The sequence below is a fragment of the Chiloscyllium plagiosum genome, unplaced genomic scaffold, assembly GCF_037043375.1.
Source record: "Chiloscyllium plagiosum isolate Xiang-an unplaced genomic scaffold, Cpla_swu_hap1 HiC_scaffold_8, whole genome shotgun sequence".
NCBI classification, from domain to species: Eukaryota; Metazoa; Chordata; class Chondrichthyes; order Orectolobiformes; family Hemiscylliidae; genus Chiloscyllium; species Chiloscyllium plagiosum.
The window spans coordinates 66,649,990-66,666,070 of NW_028270146.1; the positions used below are offsets into that span (position 1 = coordinate 66,649,990).

Consider the following 16,081-nt stretch of genomic DNA (forward strand, 5'->3'; position numbering starts at 1 on the left):
AAAATTTGAAACATTTTACATTTATGTAACTATTAACAGAAGTTACTTGCAGATCCCAGTAATTCCTCCCTTAAAATGAAACAGCTATAAGTGAGTCAGATTTTCCCCTTAAGTTATAGGTTCCTTCGGAACTTTCCCACCCAAAAAGTATGCTCTAAAAAGTTAAATACAGAAATTCCCAATACCTTTATTGTAAATAAAATAACAACATATTTTTAACAATATTTTATTAACCCTTTCTACTTGCCTCGTACTCACTGCCTCTTTCACAGAGATTGTGAGCAACCAGAGACGAAATTAGCAAGTATAACCACAAATGTAATAGACTAGTCAAGAGCAAATTGGTGTTGGGCAAATAAGATTAGGGATTATGGTTCAGAGACTGGTGTGGGAAACTCGTGGGGCTCCAGTACCAGTACTGGGAAAAATTAGGGTGACCTTCACCTGAACTGTGCTAAGAACTCAAGAATGCACCAGAATGTAAGGCTGGAATCTGCAAGAAAATATAGAGGCAGATCTTAACACTGCACCGGAAAGTGTACAGTTTTCAAACCACAAGAACTAAGAGCATTAATCAAAATGAATGACCAGTAGTCATTTCAGAGATGGTTGCAAGACCACCAAGGCTGGAGCCTAAGTATTCAGCAGGGCAGGAGGCTAGGAAAAGGTGGTGGGGCTAGCTTTAAATTTGGAGTTACATTAGTATAATGGTGAGAGAAAATACCTCAGTTTAGAGATCAAGGTGTAGAATCGATTTAGGGAGAGAAAGAAATAGCAAACAAGTCACTTGCTGGGAATAGCTTAGAGGCTCTCAACAGTACCTACAGAACATCCAGTAAGAAATAATGGAACCATGTAGAGAAAGGTACTGCATTAAATCACAGGTGATCTTAAATTTTCATATAGATTTTGCAAATCAGATTGACAAAGGAAGCCTTATAGGTGACAGTGTTTTCAGGACAGATTTCGTAAAGCAGTATATTTTAAGGCCAACTAGGGAGAAGGCTGTATTAAACCTAGTAAAGTGCAACGAGACAAGATAAATGAATGACCTCAAAGTAAAACAGCAATTAAGCATAACTGATCATAAATCAATGAATTCCATAATAAGTTTGAAGAGAGAAGAAAGTTTTAAACTTAAACAAAGACATTTATAGGGGTATGAAGACATGTATTGGCTCAAATATGTTAAAAAGGTAACACTGCTGAGAAACAGAAGTCATTTAAGGAGAGTATTTTATGGAGCAGAAAAGTCTGTGAGAAGGATGCACAACACGTGGTTCAATAAGGATATTAGTAATTGTATAAAATTTAAAGAAAAAGCATAATTAATGCCAAAATTGATGGAGGATCAGATGAATGGACAGACTTTAGAAACTAATAAAGAATGACTAAGAAAAGAAGGAAATCAGATGGAGTGATGAAGGAGCAGCACTTTGAAACTTGTGATTTCAAATAAACCTATTGTACTATAACTTGGTGTTGCATGACTTCTGATTTTGCCCACCCAAGTCCAACACCAGCACCTCCGCATCATGGCTACCTAAGAAAATAAGGATTGAGAAATTAGCAATAGAAATTTTCCAAATCCACTGTTATCAATTTTGCCACGTCATAGTTTTGTTTGTTCAGATTTAAGACAACCATTTTCTGAGTGAATTATACCATTTTAAAATAATATAAAATTCTGTCATTGTGGTTACCATTCCCTAAAGGCTCCTTTACAGCAGGATTAATTAGCCCTTTCACATTACATAAAACCAATCTAAAACAGCTCGTTTCCAAATTGGTTCTTCAACATACTGCTGCAAAACTGATTCTTGTACACACATGAAGAATTAATTCTTCACTGCATTAGTGCTGATAGGAGTATACATGGATGGCCATTAATACTAGATTACCCATGTTACAGGTACCTCTAATTTCCCGACTTACATCGTGCTATCTGACAAAGCAGCAATGCTCCAAAAGCTTGCACTTCCAAATAAATCAGTTGGACTATAACCTGGTGTTATGTGATTTTTAACTATATTGTGCCCCACATTGCTCCTACTGTTCGTGGCCTATAAAACTGGTCCACCAAAACTGATTCGATATCTTGATCCTTTGATCGAAGATCCTCCCTCAAAGTACAGATCTTATCCCTTATTCTGAGTGCATCTTCATTTTGTTTTTTTAGAATATAGAACATTACAGCGCAGTACAGGCCCTTCGGCCCTCAATGTTGTGCCAACCTGTCATAGCAATCTGAAGCCCATCTAACCTACACTATTCCGTGTATGTTTTATGCCCTTCCCTACTAAATTACAAACATTTTTGAATATTTAGTTCTAGTCTTAATCATTTCTAACCATGTCTTGGTAATCAACGCCAATTAAAATCAGATCCATTTATCTCTATTTGGGAATTCAAATTATCGACATTGCTGCAAAGGTTTTAGATGTGTTCAGAAACAGTGCCCTAGGGAAAAGGTTGAGACTCTGAAGGGAGATTACAGAGAGTTAGGCAGAAATTTAAAAAGGAGGTCCTCAAGGGTAGTAATATCTGGATTACTCCCAGTGCTATGAGCTAGTGAGGGCAGGAATAGGAGGATAGAGCAGATGAATGCATGGCTGAGGAGCTGGTCTATGGGAGAAGGATTCCCATTTTTGGATCATTTCAATTCCTTTTGTGGTAGAAGTGACCTGTACAAGAAGGACGGATTGCACCTAAATTGAAAGGGGACTAATATACTGGCAGGGAAATTTGCTAGAACTGCTTGGGAGGATTTAAACTAGTAAGGTGGGGGGGTGGGACCCAGGGAGATAGTGAGGAAAGAGATCGATCTGAGACAGGTACAGCTGAGAACAGAAGTGAGTCAAACAGTCAGGGACAAGGTAGGACTAATAAATTGAACTGCATTTATTTCAATGCAAGGGACATAACAGGGAAGGCAGATGAACTCAAGGCATGGTTAGGAACATGGGACTGGGATATTATAGCAATTACAGAAACATGGCTCAGGGATGGACAGGACTGGCAGCTTAATGTTCCAGGATACAAATGCTACAGGAAGGATAGAAAGGGAGGCAAGAGACGAGGGGGAGTGGCATTTTTGATAAGGAATAGCATTACAGCTGTACTGAGGAAGGATATTCCTGGAAATACATCCAGGGAAGTTATTTGGGTGGAACTGAGAAATAAGAAAGGGATGATCACGTTGTTGGGATTGTATTACAGACCCCCCCAATAGCCAGAGGGAATTTGAGAAACAAACTTGTAAGGAGATCTCAGCTATCTGTAAGAATAATAGGGTAGTTATGGTAGGAGATTTTAAACTTTCCAAACATCGACTGGGACTGCCATAGTGTTAAAGGTTTAGATGGAGAGGAATTTCTTAAGTGTGTACAAGGCAATTTACTGATTCAGTATGTGGATGTACCTACTAGAGAAGGTGCAAAACTTGACCTACTCTTCAGAAATAAGGCAGGGCAGGTGACTGAGTTGTCAGTGGGGGAGCACTTTGGGGCCAGCAACCATAATTCTATTCGTTTTAAAATAGTGATGGAAAAGGATAGACCAGATCTAAACGTTGAAGTTCTAAATTGGAAAAAGGCCAATTTTGACGGTATTAGGCAAGAACTTTCGAAAACTGATTGGAGGCAGATGTTTGCAGGTAAAGGGACGACTGGAAAATGGGAAGCCTTCAGAAATGAGATAACAAGCATCCAGAGAAAGTATATTCCTGTCAGGGTGAAAGGGAAGGGTGGTAGGTATAGAGAATGCTGGATGACGAAAGAAATTGTGTTTGGTTAAGAAAAGAAGGAAGCATATGTCAGGTATAGACAGGATAGATCAAGTGAATCCTTAGAAGAGTATAAAGGAAGCTGGAGTATATTTAAGAGGGTAATCAGGAGGGCAAAACGGGGACATTAGATAGCATTAGCAAATACAATTAAGGAGAATCCAAAGGGTTTTTACAAATATATTAAGGACAAAAGGGTAACTAAGGAGACAATAGGGCCCCTCAAAGATCAGCAAGGCGGCTTTTGTGTGGAGCCACAGAAAATGGGGTAAGATACTAAATGAATATTTTGCATCAGTATTTACTGTGGAAAAGGATATGGAAGATATAGACTGTAGGGAAATAGATGGTGACATCTTGCAAAATATCCAGATTACAGAGGAGGAAGTGCTGGATGCCTTGAAACGGTTAAAGGTGGATAAATCCCCAGGACCTGATCAGGTGTACCCGAGAACTCTGTGGGAAGCCAGAGAAGTGATCGCTGGGCCTCTTGCTGAGATATTTGTATTATCGATAGTCACAGGTGAGGTGCCGGAGGTTGGCAAACCTGTTTAAAGAAGGGCGGTAGAGATAAGCTAGGGAACTATAGATCGGTGAGCCTGACCTTGGAGGTGGGCAAGTTGTTGGAGGGAATCCTGAGGGACAGGATGTACATGTATTTGGAAAGGCAAGGACTGATTCGGGATAGTCAACATGGCTTTGTGCGTGGGAAATCATGTCTCACAAACTTGATTGAGTTTTTTGAAGAAGTAACAAAGAAGATTGATGAGGGCAGAGTAGTAGATGTGATCTATATGGACTTCAGTAAGGTATTTGACAAGATTCCCCATGGGAGACTGATTAGCAAGGTTAGATCTCATGGAATACAGGGACAACTAGCCATTTTGATAAAGAACTGGCTCAAAGGTAGAAGACAGAGGGTGGGAGTGGAGGGTTGTTTTTCAGACTGGAGGCCTGTGACCATTGGAGTGCCACAAAGATCGGTGCTGGGCTCTATACGTTTTGACATTTACATAAATGATTTGGATGCTAGCATAAGAGGTACAGTCAATAAATTTGCAGATGACACCAAAATTGGTCAACGAAGAGGGTTATCTCAGATTACAACGTGATCTGGACCAGATGGGCCAATGGGCCGAGAAGTGGCAGATGGAGTTTAATTCAGATAAATGCGAGGTGCTGCATTTTGGAAAAACAAATCTTAGCAGGACTTATACACTTAATGGTAAGGTCTTAGGGAGTGTTGCTGAACAAAGAGACCTTGGAGTGCAGGTTCATAGCTCCTTGAAAGTGGAGTCACAGGTAGAGAGGATAGTGAAGAAGGCGTTTGATATGCTTTCGTTTATTGGTCAGAGTATTGAGTACAGGAGTTGGGAGGTCATGTTGCAGCTGTACAGGACATTGGTTAGGCCACTGTTGGAATATTGCGTGCAATTCTGGTCTCCTTCCTATCGGAAAGATGTTGTGAAACTTGAAAGGGTTCAGAGAAGATTTATAAAGATGTTGCCAGGGTTGGTGGATCTGAGCTACAGGGAGAAGCTGAACAGGCTGGGGCTGTTTTCCCTGGAGTGTCGGAGGCTGAGGGGTGACCTTATAGAGGTTTACAAAATTATGAGGGGCATAGATAGGATAAATAGACAAAGTCTTTTCCCTGGGGTTGGGGAGTCCAGAACTAGAGGGCATAGATTTAGGGTGAGAGGGGAAAGATATAAAAGAGATCTAAGGGGCAACTGTTTCACGCAGAAGGTGGTACGTGTATGGAATGAGCTGCCAGAGGATGTTATGGAGGCTGGTACAATTGCAACATTTAAGAGGCATTTGGATGAGTATGAGTATATGAATAGGAAGGGATTGGAGGGATATGGGCTGGGTGCTGGCAGGTGGGACTAGATTGGGTTGGGATATCTGGTCGGCATGGACGGATTGGACCAAAGGGTCTCTTTCCATGCTGTACATCTCTATGACTCTAGATTTGAGTTTTTCACATTATTCCATGTTCTGTTCCTCTCTGATGCTTGTCTTGGCTTTTTCTGTATTTAATTTTGCTCATTACTTTTCTACTTACTGTTACCAATTTTGCTCCTCTAATTTGAGCCCCTGCTCACCTTTCCATCCTTTGCCAATTTAGGTTCCACCATCCACAGCAGCACCACTAATTCTCCAATAATGTTAGCATTGGCTTTGCTAAGATAAATCCTGTCTTGTACAAATCCTATGAACCCCAGAACCACTAACATGTTTTAGAAATCTGACAGACTCCCTCCTACACCAATTCTCCAACTATGTGTTCAAATCACTTAAACCTCCCACTCCTGTTTCACTGGCATGTAGCACTGAAGAACCTGACTTTGAGGTCCTGCTTTTCAGTCTCTCGGCTCTGGCACCAGTGAGGCAACAAACCAGCCAAGAGTCACATCTATAGCTGCACAAATCCCTATAGTTCCCCAAACTAACAAATTCCTCATTGTTGTTGCTTTACTGCTCTTCTTTCTCTCCTCCTCTGCAGCTAAGCAAATTTTGGCATCAGGGACTTGGTGCTGGTTCCACTCCTCATCAGTGTCTAAAGTAGCAGCCCAGTTAGTGAGCAAGATTATCTCAGGGAATTCCTGTAGTGCCTCAGACTGCCTAATGTAACCTGATCCCTGTCTCCAAGCTCATAACCTTGGTTTTGGGGAGAGGGGGGGGGGGGGGGGGGGGGGGGGGGAGTGTTGTCTGCCTGCTTGTAGAAACAACAGATGCATTGGTGGTAAGCATCAATAATTGCCTAGATTCTGGAAAGGACATGGATAACATCTTCTCAAGACGGTAGAGAGGATGAATATTAAAAAAAAGTTGTGGTAGGGGCTAGGGGACAGGATGAAGCGTCCCTGGTTTTTTGTCATGTCGCAAAGAAGGTTGTGGGGAGGATGCCAAGAGTTTATAAAGGGCTGTAATTAAGTTAAGTTAATGTGTGTTAAGGGCAGCACAGTGGCTCAGTGGTTAGCACTGCTGCCTCACAGCACCAGGCTCCCAGGTTCGGTTCCAGCCTCGGGCAACTGTCTGTGTGGAGTTTGCACATTCTCCCCGTCTGTGTCTGTGTGGGTTTCGTCCCACAATCCAAAGATGTGCAGGTCAGGTGAATTGGCCATGCTAAATTGCCCATTAGTGTTAGTGTTAGGAGGGAAATGGTTCTGGATGGGTTACTCTTCGGAGGGTCAGTGTGGACTAGTTGGGCCGAAGTTTCATGTTGCAGTTTCCACACTGTAAGGAATCTATCTAACCTAATCTAAAAGATCTTTCAAACTGTGTTTTAGATTTAGACAGCTTGGGGTTTCTCTTGGCTTTCTTTTGTGTAATCAATATTTGTTATGCTGTCAAAGAAACTCTGTAGTCTCAGGATGGTGTGTCGTGACGAGCCACCACATTATCTAAAATAATGTAGAATCTGTCAAACCAGATTCTGGCATTTGACTTGTTCAACAGTACCATCAGTTGAGATAACAAATGAGTTGAGTATGAATCAATTTTAGGAAACAAAATTTTAAACATCTAGCTCTGTATCCTTTTTTTCCAAAAAAACAAAAGGAGAAAAGCATCCCTCAACAAACTTCCTTCAATTTTGCTTGCAACCAAGATATATTCAACTTTACTTCTGGTGGAAAACATACAAAAGGAGACCAAAGTAAACTGAAGCAAGTGAAAAAAAACTTGAAAGTACATTAGATTTTCTTCCAAGGTAGTGAGAGATTGAATTGGAAGATATACAGTTGAATGGAAAAAGGAGTACTATGTAATGCAATCTTCACAAATCATGGTCACTGACTTCAAAGTGACTAAGTTAGTCAAATTCTCATCTTAGTGTGAGAGACTAAGACATCAATCAATAAACTGGAGGCAAAAATGAAATCAATATTTTTAAAGTAAGATAATGTTTTTGCTTTTCTTGTGTCTTCTCTGCTCTTGATTCTTCAAATTTCATCTTCCTGCCTTAAGTGCATTTTACCCTTTCAAAAAAGGAATACTTCAGATGAATATAGAACACAGATCATTACAGCGCAGTACAGGCCCTTCAGCCCTCGATGTTGCGCTGACCTATGAAAGCAATCTGAAGTCCATCAAACCATTAAAATGCTCTTAAATTTGGCAAGTCTACTACTGTTGCAGGCAGGGCATTCCATGCCCTTGCTGCTCTGAGTAAAGAAACTACCTCTGTCATCTGTCCTCTATCTAATCACCCCTAAATTTAAAGCCATGCCCCTTTGTGCTAGCCATCACCATCTGAGGAAAACGACTCTCACTATCGACCCTATCTAATCCTCTGATCATGTTGTACGTCTCTACTAAGTCACCTCTCAAACTTCTCCTCTCGAATGAAAACAGCCTCAAGTCCTTCAGTCTTTCCGATAAGACCTTCCCTCCATACCAGGAACATCCTAGTAAATCTCCTCTGCACCCTTTTCAGTGCTTCAAAATCCTTCCTATAATGCGGCAAACAGAACTGTGTGCAATACTCCAGATGCGGCCGCACCAGTTTTGTACAACTGCAACATGACCTCATGGTTCCGAAACTCAATCCCTCTACCAATAAAGACTAACACATCGTATGCCTTCTGAACAACCTTATCAACCTGGGTGGCAACTTTCAGGGATCTATGCACGTAAACACCGACATCTCTCTGCTCATCTACACTACCAAGAATGTTACCATTAGCCTTGTACTCTATATTCCTGTTACTCCTTCCAAAAAGTGAATCACTTCATGCTTTTCCGCATTAAACTCCATTTGTCATCTCTCAGCCCTGCTCTGCTCATTATCTACGTCCCTGTGTAACCTGCAACATCACTTCCACACTGTCCACAACTTCACAGACCTTAGTGTCATCCGCAAATTTACTAACACATCCTGCTATGCCTTCATCCAGGTCATTTACCAAAATGACAAACAGCAGTGGCTCCAAAATAGATCCTTGTGGTACACCACCAATAGCTGAACTCCAGGATGAACATTTCCCATCAACCACCACCCTACCGTGGGGAACTTTATCAAACGCTTTACTGAAATCCATATACACCACATGAACCACTTCACCTTCATCCACCTGTTTGGTCACCTTCCCAAAGAACTCAATAAGGTTTGTGAGGCACGACCTACCCTTCACAAAACCGTGTTGACCATCCCTAATCAAGCTATTCCTTTCTAGATGATTAGAAATCCTATCTCATTTAATCCTTTCCAGCAGTTTACCCAAAACCTAAGTAAAGCTCACTGATCTATAATTTCCAGGGTTGTCTCTAACTCCCTTTCCTGAACAAGGGGACAACATTTACTATCCTCCAGTCTTCTGGCACAATTCCTGTTGACAATGACAACATAAAGATCAAAGCCAAAGACTCTGCAATCTCCTCTTTGCAGAGAATCCGAGGATAAATCCCATCCAGTCCAGGGGACTATCTATTTTCATATTTTCCAGAATTGCTAACATCTCATGAACCTCAATCCCATCAAGTCTAATAACCTGTATCTCAGCATTCTCCTCAACAACACTGTCTTTTTCCTGTGTGAATACTGATAAAAAGTATTCATTTGGAGTTTCCCCATCTCCTTGGACTCCATGCACAACTTCCCACTACTGCCTTTGACTGGCCCTAATCTTACTCGTCATTTGTTTATTTCTGACATACCTTTATAAAGCTTTGGCGTTTTCCTTGATCCTACCTGCCAAAGACTTGTAACGTCCCCTCCCGGCTCCTCTTAGCTCTCTGTTTAGGTCTTTCCTGGCTAACTTTTAACTCTCAAACGCCCTAACTGAGCCTTCACATCTCATCTTTACAAAAGCCTCCTTCTTCCTCTTGACAAGAGATTCAACTTTAGTAAACCACAGTTCCCTTGCTTGACCACTTCCTCCCTGCCTGACAGATACATACTTATCAAGAACACGCAGTAGCTGTTCCTTGAACAATCTCCACATTTCAATTGTGCCTATCCCCTGCAGTTTCCTTCCCCATCCTGTGCATCCTAATCTTGCCTAATCATATCATAATTGCCTTTCCCCAGTTATAATTCTTGCCTTGCGGTATATACCTATCCCTTTCCATCGCTAAGGTAACCATAACTGAATTGTGGTCACTATCACCAAAGTGCTCACCTATCTCCAAATCTAACACCTGGCTTGGTTCATTACTCAGTACCAAATACAATGTGGCCTCGCCTCTTGGAGGCTTATCTACATACTGTGTCAGGAAACCCTCCTGCACACATTCGACAAAAATTGACCCATCTAAAGTACTACAGCATTTCCATTCAATATTTGGAAGGTTAAAGACCTGGAACCACCCTGTTACTTTCGCTCCTATCCAGAGTCATCTTTGCAATCCTTTCCTCTACATGTCTGGAACTTTTCAGAGGCCTATTGAAAACTCCCAACAGGTGACCTCTCCTTTCCTGTGTTGCACCTCAGCCCATACTCCCTAAGTAGATGAAACCTCATCAAATGTCCTTTCTGTCACCATAATACTGCCCTTGACTAACAATGCCACACCTCCCTCTCTTTTACCACGTTCCCTGTTCTTAATGAAAGATTTAAACCCTGGAATCTGCCACAACCATTCCTGTCTCTGCTCTATCCATGTCTCCGAAATGGCCACAACATCGAAGTCCCAGGTACCAATCCATACTGCAAGTTCACCCACCTTATTCCTCGCTCCTCTGAGTTACTTCGTTTGCTGTTTTTCAAACAAAATTTTTAAAAATTCTTGCCTTAAAGATATTACAGCAGTTAATGGAACATCAACAGCCAACAAAATCTAGCATTCTTACCTCAAATATAAAAAGGATGGAATCCAATTCTTCCCTCTGTGATTTGTGACCTGGAACACAAAATACATCAAGTTAATATATAAAATACCATGCAATCTAAGATATTCCAACCATTCTGGTCCACACAAGAACTGAATTTCACAACACAAATTTCCAAAACAATCAACAAAAATAATTAAAGAACTGGATTGACAGTTTGTGCGAAGATTTGTAGCTCGGGTGCTCGTTGTTGTGGTTCTGTTCGCCGAGCTGGAAGTTTTTGTTGCAAATGTTTCGTCCCCTGGCTAGGCGACATCATCAGTGCTTGGGAGCCTCCTGTGAAGCGCTTCTTTGATGTTTCCTCCGGTGTTTATAGTGGTCTGTCCCTGCCGCTTCCGGTTGTCAGTTTCAGCTGTCCGCTGTAGTGGTTGGTATATTGGGTCCAGGTCGATGTGTTTGTTGATGGAGTTTGTGGATGAATGCCATGCCTCTAGGAATTCCCTGGCTGTTCTCTGTCTAGCTTGCCCTATGATAGTAGTGTTGTCCCAGTCGAATTCATGTTGCTTGTTGTCTGCGTGTGTGGCTACTAAGGATAGCTGATCGTGTCGATTCGTGGCTAGTTGATGTTCATGTATGCGGATTGTTAGCTGTCTTCCTGTTTGTCCTATATAGTGTTTAGTGCAGTCCTTGCATGGTATTTTGTACACTACATTCGTCTTGCTCATGTTGGGTATCGGGTCCTTCGTTCTGGTGAGTTGTTGTCTGAGCGTGGCTGTTGGTTTGTGTGCCATTATGAGTCCTAGGGGTTGCAGTAGTCTGGCTGTCAATTCCGAGATGCTCCTGATGTATGGTAGTGTGGCTAGTCCTTTTGGTTGTGGTATGTCCTCGTTCCGTGGTCTTTCTCTTAGGCATCTGTTGATGAAGTTGCACGGGTATCCGTTTTTGGCGAATACCTTGTATAGGTGTTCCTCTTCTTCTTTTTGCAGTTCTGGTGTACTGCAGTGTGTTGTAGCCCTTTTGAATAGTGTCCTGATGCAGCTTCGTTTGTGTGTGTTGGGGTGGTTACTTTCATAGTTTAGGACTTGGTCTGTGTGTGTGGCTTTCCTGTATACCCTTGTAGTGAATTCTCTGTTCGGTGTTCTGGGGCGGCAGGGACAGACCACTATAAGCACCGGAGGAAACATCAAAGAAGCGCTTCGCAGGAGGCTCCCAAGCACTGATGATGTCGCCTAGCCAGGGGACGAAACGTTTGCAACAAAAACTTCCAGCTCGGCGAACAGAACCACAACAACTGGATTGACATTTTAAGACTTTTACTGGGAAAAAAAAAAAGACTTTTTGCTGTTAAGTTGCCTGTAAATTCCTTTGAAATGGGTGTTACAACCTTTTTAGCTGCACATTGTACTTCAAATAGTATTACAAGAACAATGCAAACTTGTTCTCTATTCTCCAGCAGACTCACTTCCCCCTGTTGCACTGGATCACAATATGTAGTGAAAATTTTCCACTCAACCAAAGTTTTCCCAACCCACTTCCAACAGCAAGTGTATGTTCTTAAATCTCCAAAAAAGGTCCTGTCCTGTTGCAAAACTAAAAGTCTGGAGAAACTCAGCAGGTTTGGCAGCATCTATGGAAGGAAGAAGAATGTTTCAAGTCCAGTGACCCTTCATCAAAACCAAAGCACTGAAAGTTTATCATGGCTTTTCTAGTTAGGACCCTCTGAACTATTAGACTTTACATAATTGCTTATTGCAAAACAAGAATATCAGATGGGCCTCCAGGCCCCATCAATGAACTAGACTGGCAGATCAATCTGATGATGAGTCATTGAATTCAAAATATTGGATCTATTTTTCTCTTCATTAACACTGTCAGACTTGCTGAGTTTCCCCAATGCTTTGTGTGTCTCAGATCTCCTCCATTTGCAGGTCTTTGTTCTGTTTTACCGGTCTGTTCTGATCCCTTCCTTCTGTACAGGAAAGAAGTTCTGAAAGTGCCCCACTTCACCAGAACGGTGTTTTTTTTGTTACTCCACACAGCTCTGCCTTCTTCTCTCTGTGCGACCTCCTTAGCAGGTGTCTTCTTACTAAGAGTTACTGTATACACCCATGAAAGCTTTCACTTGATTTTGATAGGTTTCAGTTTCACTCCACCCATACCACAGATGGTCTTACAGCTCAAAATATGCCTAAGACCAGAAATAGGAGAAACAGAATGAGGCCATTCAATCCTTTGAGCCTACTCCACCATTCAAGAGGATCATTTCTAATCTAACATTCTAGACATTTGCAGTTCTGCCTTCTCCTTGTAACCCTTGATTCCTTTACTGATTAATAACCTTTCTCAGCCTTAAATATACACAAAGACACAGCTCTCTGTGGCATGGAGTTCCAAAGAGACTCAACTCTCAGATGAAAGTCCTCACCTGTCTTACGTTGGTGTCCTACAATTCTGAGACTATGCTTTGGGGTCCCAGACTCTCCCATGAAATAAGGGCCAACATTTCATTAGACTTCCAGATTATAACTATTTTTGTGTTGGCTGCAAATCTGGCTATAGTACATTCACTTCTTTCTTCCGGGTCATTAATATGTACTGTAAACAATTGTGGTCCCGCCACTGATCCCTGTGAAATGGCACTCATTAGGGATTGCTAACCTGAGAAAGAAACTCTTATCCACACATGCTGTTTCCTGTATGTAAGTCAACATACTACGTCCAACACCACGAACTGTCATCTTATGACTTTTCCTTTTGAGAGTTACTTTGTCGAGTGCCTTCTGGAAGTCCAAATGTAACACATTTATAGATTCCCCTCTATCCACTCTGGTTGAGACTTCCTTGAAAGACTCTCCCAAATTAATCAAACATAATTCCAAGATTCTTAATGCCTCAGGTTGAAAGGAGAAATGTTTAAATTATAAACTTAACAAAAAAAGTGTTAGTAACACGTTTACTACCTTTGCAAACAAAAATTAAATGAAAATAAGAAAGCTTGATCATAGTGTTATGGAAAACGAAATCAACACTATCAAAACAAAAATCACAAAACTGTGAATGTTTCAAATATCTTACAATAAACACTACAGATAACATTTGTATCCCAGCAGGTCTGGCAGCATTTGTGGGGAGAAAGCAGACTTAACATTTCAAGCCCAGTGACTCTTGAGTTCTGAAAGAGGGTCACTGGACTAGTTTAACTCTTTCTCTTCACAGATGGACAGAAGAGAATATAGCTGCCAGACTTGCTCAGTTTTTCTAGTAATTTTTGATTTTGTTTCGGATTTCCAGCACCAGTAGTTCTTTGGTCTTTTGTAAAGTGTCATCATTAAAACATTCTGCATCTCAAATATAAAACCATAAGTAGTAGGTGCGGAACTAGCACCAGCACACTGATGCTGCCATGCCATTTAATGAGATCATGGTTTAACTGATAAACCTCAATTCTACTTTCCTGGCTTACCCCATAACCATCAATTCCCTTTCTGATTAATAATCTTATCTTTCTCAGCCCCTTGAAAATATTTACTGACATAGCCTCATCAGCCTTCTCTGGTAACGAATTCCACAGATTAGATTAGATTAGATTCCCTACAATGTGGAAAAAGGCCCTGCGGCCCAACAAGTCCACACCTACCCTCTGAAGAGTAACCCACCCAGACCAACTTCCCTTTGACGAATGCACCGAACACTATGGGCAATTTAGTGTTGCCAATCCACCTGACCTATACATCTTTGGACTGTGGGAGGAAAGCGGAGCAGCTGGAGGAAACCCATGCAGACACGGGGAGAATGTGCAAACTCCACACAGACATATGCCTGAGGCTGGAATCGAACCTGGGACCCTGGTGCTGTGAGGCAGCAGTGCTAACCGCTGAGCCACTGTGCAGCCCATAGATTCACTACCCAGAGAGAAGAAATTCCTCCTCATTTCGGACATAAATGGGTGAACCCTTACTCAGATAATGCCCTCAATTCTAGAGGGAAAACCTGGACAAAGGGAAAACAACCGCTCTATATGTTCCCTTTCAAGTGTCCCAAGAATCTTGTATGGTTCAATCAAATCGTCTCTCAATCTCTTACAACTGCAACGAATACTGATCCAACAATGAAGTTGAAGCCATGTGGTCTGGAAAGGCCAAACAGATAAATGAAATAAATGACACGTCAGAGCCGAAGAAGATGAGATTAGTTCAAAAGTCAAGCTGATGCCACGTGATGAGGAAAGGGCATGCAGAGAGAAAAATAAACGAATCACAGAGCTAAATGAACACCTTCCTTTGATCTTCATGCTTGCAGCTGCCAGGCCAAAACTCTTGGACATCAGGGAAAGGGGGAATTGAAACAACACACAAACGAAACAGGTTTTAGAAGGAACACATTAGTTTATTTGCATCTGGAATTGTGAAAAATATAGAGGTAAAAAATTTTCAAAGATGTTAGTGCCTGGGAACCGCAGAATTTTCTTATTTCTGTTAAGAATATTGAATTATGAGAAGATAGAAACAGTGAATGTGCTTCTTTTTGAGAGCATGGTACAATTGACAGGAATTAAAAGAAATTTCTACAAGCTGGATGCAGGACGCAGTTTAAGGAAGAAAACTACAGCTTCTTTAATTTCAGTAGTTAAGCATTTGTATCAAAGTGCTAGTAATTAAGAATTAGCAGCAATTTCTATCAGTGATGTAAAGAGACAAAAAAAAACCTGCAGATTCTAGAATCCAAAGCAGACAAGCAGGAGGCTGGGAAAACACAGCAAGACAATCTGTGGGTGGAAAGTATCACAGATAATAAATAGTGACTATCCATGTCTTCAAGTGTGGAGGAGAGATGAAATAAAACCTTTGAAAACAAACTGTAATGTTGTGTACAGATTAGCACACAGCAGAATAACATTGGTTTAGATATTAGGTAAACCTTCAAGGTTTTATATGGTTATGATTAGATTCCCTACAGTGTGGAAACAGGCCCTTCGGCCCAACAAGTCGTTATATATAACATGAAGTTGAAGACTGTATATCATCTCAGGAGAAGGGCATACACAGCATGAAAAAATAATTAAGAAATTAGTGGAAGCTTCGAGACTACCACTAGAAGCAGCAGCAATAAAAGTAAAAACACAACAGAAGGGAACAGATCTATTTAATTATGTAATGGGGCAGTGATGGCTTAGTGTTATTAACAGTGCACTGTTAATCCAGAGATCCAGAAATGTGCTGGGCACTCGGATTCGAAATTTAAATTCAATAACAAAAACAAAATTGGAATTAGAAGTCTCATGACGGCCAGGAATCCACTGTTGATTGTCAGGAAAAGTCCAACTGGTTCACGGAAGTCCTGAAGGGATGGAAATTGCCATCCGTAGCTGGTCTGGTCAACATGTGACTTCAGACCCACAGCAATGTTGCTGACTCTTAGTTATATAATGAGAGATGTACAGCATGAAAACAGACCTTCCAGTCCATGCTGACTAAATATCTTAAATTAATCTATCCCATTTGCCTCCGCCATCACCTCCACCT

At 41.3% G+C, this 16,081-nt stretch overlaps 1 protein-coding gene across 16 annotated transcripts in view; it reads right to left on the bottom strand.

The window, feature by feature from the left end:
* The window catches only part of ralgapa1 (Ral GTPase activating protein catalytic subunit alpha 1), a 315,513-nt gene that overhangs the window by 277,258 nt on the left and 22,174 nt on the right, over positions 1-16,081 (bottom strand). For all 16 annotated transcript variants that reach the window (XR_015757926.1, XM_087989919.1, XM_087989918.1 and 13 more), the window contains exon 3: positions 10,581-10,630. Coding sequence is in view for 15 of the 16 variants with exons in the window: in XM_087989919.1 (XP_087846045.1) it covers positions 10,581-10,630 (50 nt within the window). In the remaining variant the exon portion in view is untranslated. The remainder of the gene's footprint in view (positions 1-10,580; positions 10,631-16,081) is intronic.